At 47.9% G+C, this 21,372-nt stretch overlaps 1 protein-coding gene across 1 annotated transcript in view; it reads left to right on the plus strand.

The window, feature by feature from the left end:
* Positions 1–15,971, plus strand: part of LOC139406299 (TLE family member 3, transcriptional corepressor a) — a 105,061-nt gene extending 89,090 nt beyond the window's left edge. The window contains exons 16-19 of the mRNA XM_071148763.1: positions 10,054–10,201; positions 10,665–10,815; positions 11,499–11,575; positions 14,705–15,971. Coding sequence (XP_071004864.1) covers positions 10,054–10,201; positions 10,665–10,815; positions 11,499–11,575; positions 14,705–14,812 — 484 coding nt within the window. The 3' untranslated portion in view covers positions 14,813–15,971. The remainder of the gene's footprint in view (positions 1–10,053; positions 10,202–10,664; positions 10,816–11,498; positions 11,576–14,704) is intronic.
* The last annotated feature ends 5,401 nt before the right edge of the window (positions 15,972–21,372 follow it).

A 21,372-nucleotide genomic window follows, 5' to 3' on the forward strand; every position in this document is an offset into this window, starting at 1 on the left:
CTCTGTAATTATTATTACCTGATTAAACTAATCATGTAAATGTAATTAACTAGGAAGTCCATAACCAAGGAAAATATTCAGATTACAAAGTTATAATTCTCCTAATATAACTTCAGATATTTTAATATCTTAATATCAATTAGTCTTCTAATTAATGAATTATTCTTTACCTCACCTTGGTCTCATTCCAAACGTCGTAAATGGTTGGCTATCTGCACGAACCCAGTCTTCACTATAAATCATCCATACATCAATTGTCTCAATAATTTATTTATTAACTAACTAAATAATCACAGAAATGCATAAACAAACAAAGTAGAGATGGTTACAAGGAAATGATAGGGGATGGATGTTCCCTAGTGGGCTAAACCGGTATGGCGGCTTGGTAGACAGACACTACACAGTTGATAATTCTAACAATTGAAATGCTAATCCTTTGCACATGAACGCTCACTCATTCGGGAATAATTGCAATCAATACATATGTTTACACTCAGTATGTCATCGTGATCTCTGTTGGAATCGTCCTTTCCTGTTGGAAAGTTCATCCGCCCGTCTTTCGTGGTTAGAATGGATACTTCAGAGTCCCATTCAGAAATGTTCTTATAGAATAGATGTTTCGGGCGGTTGTCGGCCTTCGCATTCAATGGTACACAATTCCTATTAGCTGCAGACTAGTAATTAGTATCGAAGATATGCTCTTATTCTGTCAGAATCGATAGTCTCAAGAGTTTCAACAACCATTACAACCGTAGCTTACGCTCAGGTTTTATGGTCTCGACTCAAACCTTAGCCCTCTCGGTAATCGAGGTAAGCTTGGTCTCAAGGGAAATTCCCACGGTGGGGGTTATATCTAGAACAGTAGGAAAGGGCTGTGCTCATGGGGCGGGCCTATGACTTAGTTAAACTCCCAAGGGAATTGGAGTTTCCTTCATTAAACAGTTTAAAATCACATGACATAATTTCACAAATAGTTTAATCTTTACTCATTCATTTTATACAACAATTAGATGCAAACATCATAACTGAGACTCTTGTATAAACAGAGTTATGGTAATGCAGCTGTATTGTCTCTCATGAGTTAAACGAAATGGACCAGTTTGTAGCAGGATTCTCCCTCGACTGTGTACACATTCTCCAAAACATGGACATTGTTCAATTCTCAAGTTCTATGATGGAGAAGAGGTTCCTTTGTTCTCCTGTGAAACCTTCTCTCTATACTGCCTGGCCATCAGGAGAGAGACTCCTCTAGGAATGTATGACCTGCGATAACAGAGCCTGGGGGAAGAGAGAGGCAGTGAGAGAGAGGGGGGAGTGGTGCTCGCTATACCCAAAGAGGGCCACGTCATGACATACCTATCAGGATTATTTGTGAGGATAACAGAGGAGAGTAGCATTTTCTGGGTGTTTGGAGTCATACCTTGTGGGATTGGTGATAATCTGAGAAAAGATTTAGGGAGTACCATTGCTTTAGGACTTGGTCAGGTGGTTTAAGCATGTCCCAGTTTAGGTCACCTAGCAGGACAAATTCAGACTTGGTGTAAGGGGCCAGGAGAGAGCTTAGGGCAGGTAGGGTACAGGCCGGTGCTAATGGAGGACGAAAACACCCCGCAACAGTCAACAAAGAGATATTTGAAAGTTGAATGATTAAAACCAGCAAATCAAATTGTTTGGGGACAGACTTGGTGGAGACAACTGAACACTGAAGGTGATCCTTGGTAAAGATTGCCACTCCTCCACCTTTGGAAGATCTGTCTTGCTGGAAAAGGTTATAACCAGAAAGGTTAACATCAGTATTCAAAACACTCTTTCTTAACCACGTCTCAGTAACGACCAACACATCTGGATTGGAGCTCTGAACCCACACTTTCATTAACCACGTCTCAGTAACGACCAACACATCTGGATTGGAGCTGGGAACCCACACTTTCAGTCGATCCGTTTGAGGTAATTAGCAGAAAGAGCAGAAATCAGTGAAGCAGATATCAGAGCACAAGTCCGATTTGGGGCTAACAACAGTAGATGGGCCAGGGTGTACATGCCAGGGTGTACATGCCAGGGTGTACATGCACATTTCAAGATATCATCCAAGGTAATATAATCAAGGCACGGCAGAGGACAGGGAGAGCTCTGCAGTGCTGATTTATGACTGAATGTGCAACAGATGACAACAAGATCATATTGTACAGCAATTTTATCAGGTAACATGAATACAAAGCCGGCTAGAGGTGGTTAGAATAGGATGGGAGGCCAAAAGTCTGTGTAACCAATAGAGAGTTAGAGTCCCGAGTGTGGGAACAAACATAATCTGTCCCACGGTTGGGTAAAGAAAAGTTCATAGTCAACAAATTATGAGATGGAGGCAAATAGCAAAATGCACAAGAAAAAAATTAAATATATAAAGACTTGGGGCTGTAAGTTCAGAGTCTCCTGACACTTGTTGGGCCCAAAGGCCTTTTACTTCACAACTTAGTGCTGATTGTATTTGTACAGGTTGGACTCAGGACTCAGCTGTTTGTTGTCTAGAGTATATTAGAGTATTTTCCTCCGTATAACTTGGGGAAAATAAAACCTTGGAAGCATTAATCTCTCCACATGCGGCTTGGGATTCTGCCTGGGCCGGCAGCCTTGCGACGGTTAACATGCCTAAATTACTTACGTTGGCCACGGAGAATAAAAGCACACGGTCCTTGTGAGCGTTCAGGCTCGCGTTGACGGCTTGATGTTTTCCTTTTGAAGCGGGCAAAGAAGGTGTTTAGCTCGTCCGGGAGGCGTCGGTGCCCGCGACATGGCTCACTTTCCCTTTGTAATCCGTGATTGTCTGGAGTCCCTCCTACATACGTCTAAGCGTCTGAGCCTTTTGAATTGCGACTCTACTTTTGTCTTTGTACTGTCGTATTGCCTTACGGAGGTCATAGCTGGTCTGTTTGTAAACCTAGGTGTTCCCAAGCGGCTGCCATTTATGTTACGGTGAGTGAATGAGGACCCAAAAGCGAACTAACTTAAACAGAGCTTCTTTAATAACCAAACATAGGTAGGCTCAGATAGACCGGCAGATTCGGACAGGACAGGACAAGGTTACAGCAAACATGACGATAGTCTGGCTCAGGCATGAAACACAACAAACAAGAATCCGACAAGGACAGGAACAGAAACAGAGAGAGATATAGGGACCTAATCAGAGGGAAAATGGAACAGGTGGGAAACGGGGTGAATGGGTAGTCAGAGGAGACAAGGAACAGCTGGTGGAAAGCGGGGGAGAAAAGGTAACCTAACAACGACCAGCAGAGGGAGACAGGGTGAAGGGAAAGGACAGAGACAAGACACAACATGACAGTACATGACAGTACCCCCCCACTCACCGAGCGCCTCCTGGCGCACTCGAGGAGGAAACCTGGCGGCAACGGAGGAAATCCTCGATCAGCGCACGGTCCAGCACGTCCCGAGAGGGAACCCAACTCCTCTCCTCAGGACCGTACCCCTCCCAATCTACGAGGTACTGGTGACCACGGCCCCGAGGACGCATGTCCAAAATTCTACGGACCCTGTAGATGGGTGCGCCCTCGACAAGGATGGGGGGGGGGGGGGGGGGAAGACGAGCGGGGGCGCGAAGGACGGGCTTGATGCAGGAGACATGGAAGACCGGGTGGACGCGACGAAGGTATCGCGGAAGAAGAAGTCGAACTGCGACAGGATTAATGACCCGAGAAATACGGAACGGACCAATGAACCGCGGGGTCAACTTGCGAGAAGCCGTCTTAAGGGGAAGGTTCTGAGTGGAGAGCCAAACTCTCTGACCGCGACAATATCTAGGACTCTTAGTTCTACGCTTATTAGCAGCCCTCACAGTCTGCGTCCTATAACGGCAAAGTGCAGACCTGACCCTCTTCCAGGTGCGCTCGCAACGTTGGACAAAAGCCTGAGCGGAGGGGACGCTGGACTCGGCGAACTGAGATGAGAACAGCGGAGGCTGGTACCCGAGGCTACTCTGAAAAGGAGATAGCCCGGTCGCAGACGAAGGAAGCGAGTTGTGGGCGTATTCTGCCCAGGGGAGCTGTTCTGACCAAGACGCAGGGTTACGAAAAGAAAGACTGCGTAAGATGCGACCAATAGTCTGATTGGCCCGTTCTGCTTGACCGTTAGACTGGGGGTGAAAGCCGGAAGAGAGACTGACGGAAGCCCCAATCAAACGGCAAAACTCCCTCCAAAATTGAGACGTGAATTGCGGACCTCTGTCCGAAACGACGTCTGACGGAAGGCCATGAATTCTGAAAACATTCTCGATGATGATTTGTGCCGTCTCTTTAGCAGAAGGAAGCTTAGCAAGGGGAATGAAATGAGCCGCCTTAGAGAACCTATCGACAACCGTAAGAATAACAGTCTTCCCCGCTGACGAAGGCAGTCCGGTGACAAAATCTAAGGCGATGTGAGACCACGGTCGAGAGGGAATAGGAAGCGGCCTGAGACGGCCGGCAGGAGGAGAGTTACCGGACTTAGTCTGCGCGCAGACCGAACAAGCAGCCACGAAACGACGCGTGTCATGCTCCCGGGTGGGCCACCAAAAACGCTGGCGAATGGAAGCAAGCGTACCCCGAACGCCAGGGTGGCCGGCTAACTTGGCAGAGTGAGCCCACTGAAGAACGGCCAGACGAGTAGGAACGGGAACGAAAAGAAGGTTCCTAGGACAAGCGCGCGGCGACGGAGTGTGAGTGAGCGCTTGTTTTACCTGCCTCTCAATTCCCCAGACAGTCAACCCGACAACACGCCCCTCAGGGAGAATCCCCTCGGGGTCAGTGGAGGCTACTGAAGAACTGAAGAGACGAGACAAAGCATCAGGCTTGGTGTTCTTAGAGCCCGGACGATAAGAAATCACGAACTCGAAACGAGCGAAAAACAGCGCCCAACGCGCCTGACGCGCATTAAGTCGTTTGGCAGAACGGATGTACTCAAGGTTCCTATGGTCAGTCCAAACGACAAAAGGAACGGTCGCCCCCTCCAACCACTGTCGCCATTCGCCTAGGGCTAACCGGATGGCGAGCAGTTCGCGGTTACCCACATCATAGTTACGTTCCGACGGCGACAGGCGATGAGAAAAATACGCGCATGGGTGGACCTTGTCGTCAGAGAGGGAGCGCTGAGAAAGGATGGCTCCCACGCCCACCTCTGACGCGTCAACCTCGACAACGAACTGTCTAGAGACGTCAGGTGTAACAAGGATAGGAGCGGATGTAAAACGATTCTTGAGGAGATCAAAAGCTCCCTGGGCGGAAACGGACCACTTAAAGCACGTCTTGACAGAAGTAAGGGCTGTGAGAGGAGCTGCCACCTGACCGAAATTACGGATGAAACGACGATAGAAGTTCGCGAAGCCGAGAAAGCGCTGCAGCTCGACGCGTGACTTAGGAACGGGCCAATCAATGACAGCTTGGACCTTAGCGGGATCCATCTTAATGCCTTCAGCGGAAATAACAGAACCGAGAAATGTGACGGAGGAGGCATGAAAAGTGCACTTCTCAGCCTTCACAAAAAGACAATTCTCTAAAAGGCGCTGGAGGACACGTCGAACGTGCTGAACATGAATCTGGAGTGACGGTGAAAAAATCAGGATATCGTCAAGGTAAACGAAAACAAAGATGTTCAGCATGTCTCTCAGGACATCATTGACTAATGCCTGAAAGACAGCTGGAGCGTTAGCGAGGCCGAAAGGAAGAACCCGGTATTCAAAGTGCCCTAACGGAGTGTTAAACGCCGTCTTCCACTCGTCCCCCTCCCTGATGCGCACGAGATGGTAAGCGTTACGAAGGTCCAACTTAGTGAAAAACCTGGCTCCCTGCAGGATCTCGAAGGCTGAAGACATAAGAGGAAGCGGATAACGATTCTTCACTGTTATGTCATTCAGCCCTCGATAATCTATGCAGGGGCGCAGAGACCCGTCCTTCTTCTTGACAAAAAAAAACCCTGCTCCGGCGGGAGAGGAGGAGGGGACTATGGTACCGGCGTCAAGAGCTACAGACAAATAATCTTCGAGAGCCTTACGTTCGGGAGCCGACAGAGAGTATAGTCTACCCCGGGGGGGGGTGGTTCCCGGAAGGAGATCAATACTACAATCATACGACCGGTGTGGAGGAAGAGAGGTGGCCCTGGACCGACTGAACACCGTGCGCAGATCGTGATATTCCTCCGGCACCCCTGTCAAATCACCAGGCTCCTCCTGTGAAGAAGAGACAGAGGAAACAGGAGGGATAGCAGACATTAAACATTTCACATGACAAGAGACGTTCCAGGAGAGGATAGAATTACTAGACCAATTAATGGAAGGATTATGACAAACTAGCCAGGGATGGCCCAAAACAACAGGTGTAAAAGGTGAACGAAAAATTAAAAAAGAAATGGTTTCACTATGATTACCAGAAACAGTGAGGGTTAAAGGTAGCGTCTCACGCTGAATCCTGGGGAGAGGACTACCATCCAGGGCGAACAAGGCCGTGGGCTCCTTTAACTGTCTGAGAGGAATGTCATGTTCCCGAGCCCAGGTCTCGTCCATAAAACAGCCCTCCGCCCCAGAGTCTATTAAGGCACTGCAGGAAGCTGACGAACCGGTCCAGCGTAGATGGACCGACAAGGTAGTGCAGGATCTTGAAGGAGAGACAGGAGTAGTAGCGCTCACCAGTAGCCCTCCGCTTACTGACGAGCTCTGGCCTTTTACTGGACATGAAGTGACAAAATGACCAGCGGAACCGCAATAGAGACAGAGGCGGTTGGTGATTCTCCGTTCCCTCTCCTTAGTCGAGATGCGGATACCTCCCAGCTGCATGGGCTCAGCACCCGAGCCGGCAGAGGAAGATGGTAGTGATGCGGAGAGGGGGGCGACGGAGAGCGCGAGCTCCTTTCCACGAGCTCGGTGACGAAGATCAACCCGTCGCTCAATGCGAATAGCGAGTTCAATCAAGGAATCCACGCTGGAAGGAACCTCCCGGGAGAGAATCTCATCCTTTACCTCTGCGCGGAGACCCTCCAGAAGACGAGCGAGCAAGGCCGGCTCGTTCCAGCCACTGGAGACAGCAAGAGTGCGAAACTCAATAGAGTAGTCTGTTATGGATCGATTGCCTTGACATAGGGAAGACAGGGCCCTGGAAGCCTCCTCCCCAAAAACAGATCGATCAAAAACCCGTATCATCTCCTCCTTAAAGTCCTGATACTGGTTAGTACACTCAGCCCTTGCCTCCCAGATTGCCGTGCCCCACTCACGAGCCCGTCCAATAAGGAGAGATATGACGTAGGCGACACGAGCAGTGCTCCTGGAGTAAGTGTTGGGCTGGAGAGAAAACACAATATCACACTGGGTGAGGAACGAGCGGCATTCAGTGGGCTCCCCAGAGTAACACGGCGGGTTATTGATTCTGGGCTCCGGAGATTCGAAAGCCCTGGAAGTGGCCGGTGGATCGAGGCGGAGATGGTGAACCTGTTCTGTGAGGTTGGAGACTTGGGTGGCCAGGGTCTCAACGGCATGTCGAGCAGCAGACACTTCCTGCTCGTGTCTGCCTAGCATCGCTCCCTGGATCCCGACGGCTGAGTGGAGAGGATCCGAAGTCGCTGGGTCCATTCTTGGTCGGATTCTTCTGTTACGGTGAGTGAATGAGGACCCAAAAGCGAACTAACTTAAACAGAGCTTCTTTAATAACCAAACATAGGTAGGCTCAGATAGACCGGCAGATTCGGACAGGACAGGACAAGGTTACAGCAAACATGACGATAGTCTGGCTCAGGCATGAAACACAACAAACAAGAATCCGACAAGGACAGGAACAGAAACAGAGAGAGATATAGGGACCTAATCAGAGGGAAAATGGAACAGGTGGGAAACGGGGTGAATGGGTAGTCAGAGGAGACAAGGAACAGCTGGTGGAAAGCGGGGGAGAAAAGGTAACCTAACAACGACCAGCAGAGGGAGACAGGGTGAAGGGAAAGGACAGAGACAAGACACAACATGACAGTACATGACAATTTATCCGCCGTTACTGGTTTGGATAAGTTGTAATCATCACTGAACAACATGTTGGTCCCGGAAGGGAGAGTAGCAAGGATTCAGGGTCCGTGTTTTCGTGTAGCACGAGATGGATTGATACAAGTTTTACCTCAGATCTATTCTATTAAAGTCCCAAGCTACAATAAATGTGGCCTCACAGTTTCCACTTTGCACAAACAGTTCCTTTGGAAAGTATTCAGACTCCTTGACTTTTTTTTTAACGTTACAGCCTTATTCTAAAATGTATTTAAAAAATATATATATATATTCTCAGCAATCTATGCACAATACTCCATAATGACAAAGCAAAAACAGGTTTAGATGTTTTTCCAAATGTATTAAAAATGTAAAACCTAGTTACATAAGTATTCAGACCTTTTGCCCTGAGACTTGAAATTGAGCTCAGGTGCATCCTGTTTCCATTGATCATCCTTGAGATGTTTCTACAGCTTGATTGGAGTCCACTTGTGGTAAATTCAATTGATTGGACATGATTTGGAAAGGCACACATCTGTCTATATAAGGTCCCACAGTTGGCAGTGCATGTCAGTGCAAAAACCAAGCCATGAGGTTGAGGGAATTGCCTGTAGAGCTCCGAGACAGGATTGTTTCGAGGCTCAGATCTGGGGAAAGGTACCAAAACATTTCTGCAGCATTGAAGGTCCCCAAGAACACAGTGGTCTCCATCATTCTGAAATGGAAGAAGTTTGGAACCACCAAGACTCTTCCTAGAACTGGCCGCCCGGCCAAACTGAGCAATCGGGGGAGAAGGGCCTTGGTCAGGGAGGTGACCAAGAACTTGATGGTCACTCTGACAGAGTTCCTCTGTGGAGATGGGAGAACCATTCAGAAGGATAATCATCTCTGCAGCACTCCACCAATCAGGTCTTCATGGTTAGAGTGGCCAGACGGAAGCTACTCCTCAGTCAAAGGCAGATGACAGTCTGCTTGGAGTTTGCCAAAAGGCACCTAAAGGCTCTCAGACGATGAGAAACAAGATTATCTGGTCTGATGAAACCAAGATTGAAATCTTTGGCCTGAATGCCAAACGTCATGTCTGGAGGAAACCTGGCACCATCCCTACGGTGAAGCATGGTGGTGGCAGCATCATGCTGTGGGGATGTTTTTCAGCGTCAGGGACTGGGAGACTGGTCAGGATCGAGGGAAAGATGAACAGAGCAAAGTACAGACAGATCTTTGATGAAAACCTGCTCCAGAGTTCTCATGACCTCAGACTGGGGTGAAGGTTCACCTTCCAACAGGACAACGACCCTAAGCACACAGCCAAGACAACACACGAGTGGCTTCGGGACAAGTTTCTGAATGTTCTTGAGTAATATATAATAGTAGCCCAGCCAATGCCCGACCAAACATCTCTGGAGAGACCTGAAAATAGCATGTTTACAGTCCCTGTCTCTCTGGAAGGATATCCTCGCCCTGAGCGTGTGTACTTTATTGTCCAGAGACTGAATGTAGTGAGTAATATACTCTGCGGCGGTGACTAGGGCCCCACTCTTCCTCGATGCGCCCCCCCCTAACTCCATAGGTATGGGAGCAGGAGGGCCAGGAGGTGGACCCTTTCTGAACGCCCGCGGGCAGCTCGCCGATTGTCCAGCCAGATTGTTTATGAGTTCGTCGAGGGAGAGAGTGGCGTCCCGACAAGCACCTCTTCTCTGGCGTCTGCGTTTTGAGAGGCTGAGTAGAGCTGCTTCGGGAAGTTCAGGCAAAGGATCCATCTCTAATTTTTGGTGCGTGATCTCTGATCTTATATCCAAAAGTTATTTCCAGGTGTATAATACAAGAAACGTTCTGGGAAAAAAAATACTGCAAAGTTTGCAAAGAGCTAGAAACAGGACGGCGCCATCTTGTCCCACCATGAGGTTTGTAAGAGATTTTTTTGTTTTGTTGGACATTTTTGTTGACTACCTTAGGACACGGTCTGTAAGGACATAATCTGTACATACATGGTTTATAAGGACGTGCTTTGTATAAAAAAAAATAAAAAAAACCTTTGTGGTTTCTCACAGACAGTTCCAGGGCCATACGGACGGGGCCAGCTGTATAGATATCTCTCACGATGGGACCAAGCTGTGGACAGGAGGTCTGGATAACACGGTACGCTCCTGGGACCTGAGAGAGGGACGACAACTACAGCAGCACGACTTCACCTCACAGGTACGCTCTCTCACACACACACACACACACACTGGTATCAAAATCCCAGTGTCTACCTACTGCTGTTGTGCCTTTGAGTCCTCCCTCCAGATCTTCTCTCTAGGATACTGTCTGACAGGGGATTGTATTAATGAATCCTCCCTCCTGATCTTCTCTCTAGGATACTGTCTGACAGGGGAATGTATTAATAGAGACCAGTCCTCCCTCCAGATCTTCTCTCTAGGAAACTGTCTGACAGGGGAATGTATTAATAGAGACCAGTCCTCCCTCCAGATCTTCTCTCTAGGATACTGTCTGACAGGGGAATGTATTAATAGAGACCAGTCCTCCCTCCAGATCTTCTCTCTAGGATACTGTCTGACAGGTGAATGTATTAATAGAGACCAATCCCCCCCTCCAGATCTTCTCTCTAGGATACTGTCCGACAGGGGAATGTATTAATAGAGACCAATCCTCCCTCCAGATCTTCTCTCTAGGATACTGTCCAACAGGGGAATGGTTGGCTGTAGGGATGGAGAGCAGTAATGTAGAGGTCCTTCACCACACCAAGCCTGACAAATACCAGCTACATCTCCACGAGAGCTGTGTCCTCTCCCTCAAGTTCGCTAACTGCGGTAAGAACACACACACACACACACCACAGTACAAACGGCCCTGACTGAAAACACACACTACTTTGCCAAGTTGTACTGAGCTGACCTGGTTACATAGTGGCTGGTACGTTGCTGAAAAGGACGATGGAGGAGAAAATACCAGTCCAGGTTGGGGGCGACTTGGCTTAGTGTGTCCTTATCCACCTTGTTATCTGCATTGTGAAGGTGTGACTGTTCCATCAGTTGCTATTTCCATGGCCTGATCTCTCCCTTTCTCCCTCATCCCTCTCTCTCTCCTTCTCTCTCTCCTTCTCTCCTTCCTCATCTCCCTCTCTCTCTCCTTCTCTCTCCTTCTCCCTTTCCCTCCATCTCTACCTCGCTCACCCCTCTCTCTCTCTCCTTCTCCCTCCGTCTCTACCTCCCTCCCCTCTCCTCTCTCCTTCTCCCTTTCCCTCCGTCTCTACCTCCCACACCCCTCTCTCTCTCCCTCTCCCTCCGTCTCTACCTCCCACACCCCTCTCTCTCTCCTTCTCCCTCCGTCTCTATCTCCCTCCCTCTCTCTCTCCCTCCGTTTCTACCTCCCTCACCCCTCTCTCCTTCTCCCTCTATCTCTCCCTCCCTCACCCCTCTGCCTCCATCTCTACCTCCCTCACCCTTCTCCCTCTCCTTCCATCCCTTCCTCCCTCCTCTCCTCCACCCTCCAGGTAAATGGTTTGTGTCTACAGGGAAGGACAACCTGCTGAATGCCTGGAGGACTCCATATGGAGCCAGTATATTCCAGGTATGTATACTGATCAATACACTAGAGCACAGGACAAGGTGTGTGTGTGTGTGTGTGTGTGTGTGTGTGTATGTGTGTCTGTCTGTCTGTCTGTCTGTCTGTCTGTCTGTGTTTATTTATTTATTTTTATTTTTAATATATCTTTTTTTGCATCAGGCCAAAAACAAACTAGTCAGGGCCCGGTTGGTTTTGGGGAAACAGCTCGTAGATTAAACAATGCTCCTACGATGGTTCTGTTTGGTTCTAATTCTCAGAGTAAAACAATCAGCGGACATTTCTGAAAGATGAACCAGGTTTAATTCTGCCCAGAGGGTCGATACAGCGGCCTTCAGACCAGTATATATACTCCTCCTTCTCTCCAATTCTTCAACGTTTTATGGCTCGACAGGAAGACGAAGTGATGGGGTTAACAAACCCCTTGTTTCTCCCTGAATGGAGATCTGACCCTAACCTCAACTCCTCCTTCGCCTACTCCATGGATCTCCACCCGTATCCCCTCTAGCAGTCCTGTGACTTCCTCCCGTCCATCCAGCACATTCCACAGCCATCTCTGTCTCCTACAGAGAACCGTTAACTTCTGATGTACCAACCAGTCTCTATCACCCCTCAGATACTATAGTATTACTGATGTACCAACCAGTCTCTATCACCCCTCAGATACTATAGTATTACTACAACCAGTCTCTATCACCCCTCAGATACTATAGTATTACTGATGTACCAACCAGTCTCTATCACCCCTCAGATACTATAGTATTACTGATGTACCAACCAGTCTCTATCACCCCTCAGATACTATAGTATTACTGATGTACCAACCAGTCTCTATCACCCCTCAGATACTATAGTATTACTGATGTACCAACCAGTCTCTATCACCCCTCAGATACTATAGTATTACTGATGTACCAACCAGTCTCTATCACCCCTCAGATACTATAGTATTACTGATGTACCAGCCATTCTCTATCACCCCTCAGATACTATAGTATTACTACAACCAGTCTCTATCACCCCTCAGATACTATAGTATTACTGATGTACCAACCATTCTCTATCCCCCCTCAGATACTATAGTATTACTGATGTACCAACCAGTCTCTATCACCCCTCAGATACTATAGTATTACTGATGTACCAGCCATTCTCTATCACCCCTCAGATACTATAGTATTACTACAACCAGTCTCTATCACCCCTCAGATACTATAGTATTACTGATGTACCAGCCATTCTCTATCACCCCTCAGATACTATAGTATTACTGATGTACCAACCAGTCTCTATCACCCCTCAGATACTATAGTATTACTACAACCAGTCTCTATCACCCCTCAGATACTAAAGTATTACTGATGTACCACCCAGTCTCTATCCCCCCTCAGATACTATAGTATTACTGATGTACCAACCAGTCTCTATCACCCCTCAGATACTATAGTATTACTGATGTACCACCCAGTCTCTATCACCCCTCAGATACTATAGTATTACTGATGTACCACCCAGTCTCTATCACCCCTCAGATACTATAGTATTACTGATGTACCACCCAGTCTCTATCACCCCTCAGATACTATAGTATTACTGATGTACCACCCAGTCTCTATCACCCCTCAGATACTATAGTATTACTGATGTACCACCCAGTCTCTATCCCCCCTCAGATACTATAGTATTACTGATGTACCACCCAGTCTCTATCACCCCTCAGATACTATAGTATTACTGATGTACCAACCAGTCTCTATCCCCCCTCAGATACTATAGTATTACTGATGTACCACCCAGTCTCTATCACACCTCAGATACTATAGTATTACTGATGTACCAACCAGTCTCTATCACCCCTCAGATACTATAGTATTACTGATGTACCAACCAGTCTCTATCACCCCTCAGATACTATAGTATTACTGATGTACCAACCAGTCTCTATCACCCCTCAGATACTATAGTATTACTGATGTACCAACCAGTCTCTATCACCCCTCAGATACTATAGTATTACTGATGTACCAACCAGTCTCTATCACCCCTCAGATACTATAGTATTACTGATGTACCAACCAGTCTCTATCACCCCTCAGATACTATAGTATTACTGATGTACCAACCAGTCTCTATCACCCCTCAGATACTATAGTATTACTGATGTACCAACCAGTCTCTATCACCCCTCAGATACTATAGTATTACTGATGTACCAACCAGTCTCTATCACCCCTCAGATACTATAGTATTACTGATGTACCAACCAGTCTCTATCACCCCTCAGATACTATAGTATTACTGATGTACCAACCAGTCTCTATCACCCCTCAGATACTATAGTATTACTGATGTACCAACCAGTCTCTATCACCCCTCAGATACTATAGTATTACTACAACCAGTCTCTATCACCCCTCAGATACTGTAGTATTACTGATGTACCAACCAGTCTCTATCACCCCTCAGATACTATAGTATTACTGATGTACCAACCAGTCTCTATCACCCCTCAGATACTATAGTATTACTGATGTACCAACCAGTCTCTATCACCCCTCAGATACTATAGTATTACTGATGTACCAACCAGTCTCTATCACCCCTCAGATACTATAGTATTACTGATGTACCAACCAGTCTCTATCACCCCTCAGATACTATAGTATTACTGATGTACCAACCAGTCTCTATCACTCATTTATATACAATGCTTCTGAGTATAACACTTTTCCAAGTTTCACCCAGAATCCAACAGTTCTAAAGATGAATTTAGCCTCAAGGCGCTTTTGGGAAACGTGGCCCTGGCTGGGTTTAGTCAGTCGTCCTTTTCCCCCAATTGAAACATTTTCCCATGTATTTAAACACAAATAAGGCTTGAGAGAGAAATAGGTCTAGGCAGCTGTCAAGTCTATGTCACGACATATGGCATTGTGGTCTGCTGTCAAATCTATGTCACGACATATGGCATTGTGGTCTGCTGTCAAATCTATGTCACGACATATAGCATTGTGGTCTGCTGTCAAGTCTATGTCACGACATATAGCATTGTGGTCTGCTGTCCTCTGTCCACTTTAAACGTTGGTCTGAGAGAGTGAAAGTGACTAAATATGTGTTGTATCTCCCCCCCCCATACAGTCGAAGGAGTCTTCGTCAGTCCTGAGCTGTGACATCTCAGCAGACGACAAGTACATCGTCACAGGCTCCGGGGACAAGAAGGCTACTGTCTACGAGGTCATCTACTAGAGACAGACACACAGACGGACGGACAGATGGGATTGTGGTGGAGTGGAGGACCTCAGATGGGATTATGGTGGATTGGAGAACCTCAGATGGGATTATGGTGGAGTAGAGCACCTCAAATGGGATTATGGTGGATTGGAGAACCTCAGATGGGATTATGGTGGAGTAGAGCACCTCAAATGGGATTATGGTGGATTGGAGAACCTCAGATGGGATTATGGTGGATTGGAGAACCTCAAATGGGATTATGGTGGAGTGGAGGACCTCAAATGGGATTATGGTGGATTGGAGAACCTCAGATGGGATTATGGTGGAGTAGAGGACCTCAGATGGGATTATGGTGGAGTGGAGGACCTCAAATGGGATTATGGTGGATTGGAGAACCTCAAATGGGATTATGGTGGATTGGAGAACCTCAAATGGGATTATGGTGGAGTAGAGGACCTCAAATGGGATTATGGTGGAGTAGAGGACCTCCTTCCTCCCTCACAGAGACAGACATCCTGGATGTGATGTTGGCGTTCTGGAGTCTGCTGGCCCACAGCTTCGCTGACCTGGGCAGGAGGGCCGGGCCGGGGCTGAGTTTGGCCAAACGTGACCAGACTGGTATTGGCTCTGCCAGCCCTCCCTCGTCAGGACTAAGGAACTACACTAGCTGAGGGAGTTACGGAAGCTCCAGAGGAAGTAAGAGAAGAAGAAAAATATTGTTTTTCAATCACTATTTGTTTTATGTGTCTCGGCGGCACAGAGAGGGTACAGAGGAGAGAGGTTCGAGGTTCAGTTTGACTGTGTTAAGTCAAATGTACATAGTAGTTTAGCTGGTGTACATGACGGCGGAATAAAAGGCCTTTGTTTTCTGGTGTCCAGATTCACTCTCTCTGGTTCTGCCTGTGTGATGGTTCTCTCTGCATGTATTTGGGCTCCCGAGTGGCGCAGAGGTCTAAGGCACCGCGTCTCAGTGCAAGAGGCATCACCACAGTCCCTGGTTCGAATCGCAGACTGCGTCACATCCGGGCCGTGATTGGGAGTCCAATAAGGGCGGCGCACAAGTTGCCCAGCATCGTCCGAGTTTGGCCGGGGGGGTGGGGGGAGTAGGCCGTCATTTGTAAATAAGAATTTGTTCTTGCCTGGTTAAATAAAGGTTAAATTTAAAAAAATAAAACATGTTCTGTCCTCTCCTTGGATCTCTCCCTCTCTCAGGACGGTGAAGATCTTTATAAAAAGATTTATATTTATATATTTTCTTTTATTTTGTCGTGATCTTTTTCCAGCCTGACCTTTTCCTGAAATGTAATTACGATATAATCTAACCCCCCCCCCCCCCCCCGTAGAAAATGACATTTCTACTGGAGCACTGAACAGAGAGGAACACGTGGACCCTTTATATAGTAGTAGAGATGGAGCTGTGACCAGACCAGGACCCTGTATATAGTAGTAGAGATGGAGCTGTGACCAGACCAGGACCCTGTATATAGTAGTAGAGATGGAGCTGTGACCAGACCAGACCAGGACCCTGTATATAGTAGTAGAGATGGAGCTGTGACCAGACCAGACCAGGACCCTGTATATAGTAGTAGAGATGGAGCTGTGACCAGACCAGGACCCTGTATATAGTAGTAGAGATGGAGCTGTGACCAGACCAGGACCCTGTATATAGTAGTAGAGATGGAGCTGTGACCAGACCAGGACCCTGTATATAGTAGTAGAGATGGAGCTGTGACCAGACCAGACCAGGACCCTGTATATAGTAGTAGAGATGGAGCTGTGACCAGACCAGGACCCTGTATATAGTAGTAGAGATGGAGCTGTGACCAGACCAGGACCCTGTATATAGTAGTAGAGATGGAGCTGTGACCAGACCAGGACCCTGTATATAGTAGTAGAGATGGAGCTGTGACCAGACCAGGACCCTGTATATAGTAGTAGAGATGGAGCTGTGACCAGACCAGACCAGGACCCTGTATATAGTAGTAGAGATGGAGCTGTGACCAGACCAGGACCCTGTATATAGTAGTAGAGATGGAGCTGTGACCAGACCAGGACCCTGTATATAGTAGTAGAGATGGAGCTGTGACCAGACCAGGACCCTGTATATAGTAGTAGAGATGGAGCTGTGACCAGACCAGACCAGGACCCTGTATATAGTAGTAGAGATGGAGCTGTGACCAGACCAGGACCCTGTATATAGTAGTAGAGATGGAGCTGTGACCAGACCAGGACCCTGTATATAGTAGTAGAGATGGAGCTGTGACCAGACCAGGACCCTGTATATAGTAGTAGAGATGGAGCTGTGACCAGACCAGACCAGGACCCTGTATATAGTAGTAGAGATGGAGCTGTGACCAGACCAGGACCCTGTATATAGTAGTAGAGATGGAGCTGTGACCAGACCAGGACCCTGTATATAGTAGTAGAGATGGAGCTGTGACCAGACCAGGACCCTGTATATAGTAGTAGAGATGGAGCTGTGACCAGACCAGGACCCTGTATATAGTAGTAGAGATGGAGCTGTGACCAGACCAGACCAGGACCCTGTATATAGTAGTAGAGATGGAGCTGTGACCAGACCAGGACCCTGTATATAGTAGTAGAGATGGAGCTGTGACCAGACCAGACCAGGACCCTGTATATAGTAGTAGAGATGGAGCTGTGACCAGACCAGGACCCTGTATATAGTAGTAGAGATGGAGCTGTGACCAGACCAGGACCCTGTATATAGTAGTAGAGATGGAGCTGTGACCAGACCAGGACCCTGTATATAGTAGTAGAGATGGAGCTGTGACCAGACCAGACCAGGACCCTGTATATAGTAGTAGAGATGGAGCTATGACCAGACCAGACCAGGACCCTGTATATAGTAGTAGAGATGGAGCTGTGACCAGACCAGACCAGGACCCTGTATATAGTAGTAGAGATGGAGCTGTGACCAGACCAGGACCCTGTATATAGTAGTAGAGATGGAGCTATGACCAGACCAGACCAGGACCCTGTATATAGTAGTAGAGATGGAGCTGTGACCAGACCAGACCAGGACCCTGTATATAGTAGTAGAGATGGAGCTGTGACCAGACCAGGACCCTGTATATAGTAGTAGAGATGGAGCTGTGACCAGACCAGACCAGGACCCTGTATATAGTAGTAGAGATGGAGCTGTGACCAGACCAGACCAGGACCCTGTATATAGTAGTAGAGATGGAGCTATGACCAGACCAGACCAGGACCCTGTATATAGTAGTAGAGATGGAGCTGTGACCAGACCAGACCAGGACCCTGTATATAGTAGTAGAGATGGAGCTGTGACCAGACCAGGACCCTGTATATAGTAGTAGAGATGGAGCTGTGACCAGACCAGACCAGGACCCTGTATATAGTAGTAGAGATGGAGCTGTGACCAGACCAGACCAGGACCCTGTATATAGTAGTAGAGATGGAGCTATGACCAGACCAGACCAGGACCCTGTATATAGTAGTAGAGATGGAGCTGTGACCAGACCAGACCAGGACCCTGTATATAGTAGTAGAGATGGAGCTGTGACCAGACCAGGACCCTGTATATAGTAGTAGAGATGGAGCTGTGACCAGACCAGGACCCTGTATATAGTAGTAGAGATGGAGCTGTGACCAGACCAGACCAGGACCCTGTATATAGTAGTAGAGATGGAGCTGTGACCAGACCAGGACCCTGTATATAGTAGTAGAGATGGAGCTGTGACCAGACCAGGACCCTGTATATAGTAGTAGAGATGGAGCTGTGACCAGACCAGGACCCTGTATATAGTAGTAGAGATGGAGCTGTGACCAGACCAGACCAGGACCCTGTATATAGTAGTAGAGATGGAGCTGTGACCAGACCAGGACCCTGTATATAGTAGTAGAGATGGAGCTGTGACCAGACCAGACCAGGACCCTGTATATAGTAGTAGAGATGGAGCTGTGACCAGACCAGACCAGGACCCTGTATATAGTAGTAGAGATGGAGCTGTGACCAGACCAGGACCCTGTATATAGTAGTAGAGATGGAGCTGTGACCAGACCAGACCAGGACCCTGTATATAGTAGTAGAGATGGAGCTGTGACCAGACCAGGACCCTGTATATAGTAGTAGAGATGGAGCTGTGACCAGGACCCTGTATATAGTAGTAGAGATGGAGCTGTGACCAGACCAGACCAGGACCCTGTATATAGTAGTAGAGATGGAGCTGTGACCAGACCAGACCAGGACCCTGTATATAGTAGTAGAGATGGAGCTGTGACCAGACCAGAGGACCCTGTATATAGTAGTAGAGATGGAGCTGTGACCAGACCAGGACCCTGTATATAGTAGTAGAGATGGAGCTGTGACCAGACCAGGACCCTGTATATAGTAGTAGAGATGGAGCTGTGACCAGACCAGGACCCTGTATATAGTAGTAGAGATGGAGCTGTGACCAGACCAGGACCCTGTATATAGTAGTAGAGATGGAGCTGTGACCAGACCAGACCAGGACCCTGTATATAGTAGTAGAGATGGAGCTGTGACCAGACCAGACCAGGACCCTGTATATAGTAGTAGAGATGGAGCTGTGACCAGACCAGGACCCTGTATATAGTAGTAGAGATGGAGCTGTGACCAGACCAGACCAGGACCCTGTATATAGTAGTAGAGATGGAGCTGTGACCAGACCAGGACCCTGTATATAGTAGTAGAGATGGAGCTGTGACCAGACCAGGACCCTGTATATAGTAGTAGAGATGGAGCTGTGACCAGACCAGGACCCTGTATATAGTAGTAGAGATGGAGCTGTGACCAGACCAGGACCCTGTATATAGTAGTAGAGATGGAGCTGTGACCAGACCAGGACCCTGTATATAGTAGTAGAGATGGAGCTGTGACCAGACCAGGACCCTGTATATAGTAGTAGAGATGGAGCTGTGACCAGACCAGACCAGGACCCTGTATATAGTAGTAGAGATGGAGCTGTGACCAGACCAGGACCCTGTATATAGTAGTAGAGATGGAGCTGTGACCAGACCAGGACCCTGTATATAGTAGTAGAGATGGAGCTGTGACCAGACCAGGACCCTGTATATAGTAGTAGAGATGGAGCTGTGACCAGACCAGGACCCTGTATATAGTAGTAGAGATGGAGCTGTGACCAGACCAGACCAGGACCCTGTATATAGTAGTAGAGATGGAGCTGTGACCAGACCAGACCAGGACCCTGTATATAGTAGTAGAGATGGAGCTGTGACCAGACCAGACCAGGACCCTGTATATAGTAGTAGAGATGGAGCTGTGACCAGACCAGACCAGGACCCTGTATATAGTAGTAGAGATGGAGCTGTGACCAGACCAGGACCCTGTATATAGTAGTAGAGATGGAGCTGTGACCAGACCAGGACCCTGTATATAGTAGTAGAGATGGAGCTGTGACCAGACCAGACCAGGACCCTGTATATAGTAGTAGAGATGGAGCTGTGACCAGACCAGGACCCTGTATATAGTAGTAGAGATGGAGCTGTGACCAGACCAGACCAGGACCCTGTATATAGTAGTAGAGATGGAGCTGTGACCAGACCAGGACCCTGTATATAGTAGTAGAGATGGAGCTGTGACCAGACCAGACCAGGACCCTGTATATAGTAGTAGAGATGGAGCTGTGACCAGACCAGGACCCTGTATATAGTAGTAGAGATGGAGCTGTGACCAGACCAGACCAGGACCCTGTATATAGTAGTAGAGATGGAGCTGTGACCAGACCAGACCAGGACCCTGTATATAGTAGTAGAGATGGAGCTGTGACCAGACCAGGACCCTGTATATAGTAGTAGAGATGGAGCTGTGACCAGACCAGACCAGGACCCTGTATATAGTAGTAGAGATGGAGCTGTGACCAGACCAGGACCCTGTATATAGTAGTAGAGATGGAGCTGTGACCAGACCAGACCAGGACCCTGTATATAGTAGTAGAGATGGAGCTGTGACCAGACCAGACCAGGACCCTGTATATAGTAGTAGAGATGGAGCTGTGACCAGACCAGGACCCTGTATATAGTAGTAGAGATGGAGCTGTGACCAGACCAGACCAGGACCCTGTATATAGTAGTAGAGATGGAGCTGTGACCAGACCAGGACCCTGTATATAGTAGTAGAGATGGAGCTGTGACCAGACCAGGACCCTGTATATAGTAGTAGAGATGGAGCTGTGACCAGACCAGGACCCTGTATATAGTAGTAGAGATGGAGCTGTGACCAGACCAGGACCCTGTATATAGTAGTAGAGATGGAGCTGTGACCAGACCAGACCAGGACCCTGTATATAGTAGTAGAGATGGAGCTGTGACCAGACCAGGACCCTGTATATAGTAGTAGAGATGGAGCTGTGACCAGACCAGACCAGGACCCTGTATATAGTAGTAGAGATGGAGCTGTGACCAGACCAGGACCCTGTATATAGTAGTAGAGATGGAGCTGTGACCAGACCAGGACCCTGTATATAGTAGTAGAGATGGAGCTGTGACCAGACCAGGACCCTGTATATAGTAGTAGAGATGGAGCTGTGACCAGACCAGGACCCTGTATA

This window comes from Oncorhynchus clarkii, chromosome 4 (assembly GCF_045791955.1).
Source record: "Oncorhynchus clarkii lewisi isolate Uvic-CL-2024 chromosome 4, UVic_Ocla_1.0, whole genome shotgun sequence".
In the NCBI taxonomy this organism is placed as follows: Eukaryota; Metazoa; Chordata; class Actinopteri; order Salmoniformes; family Salmonidae; genus Oncorhynchus; species Oncorhynchus clarkii.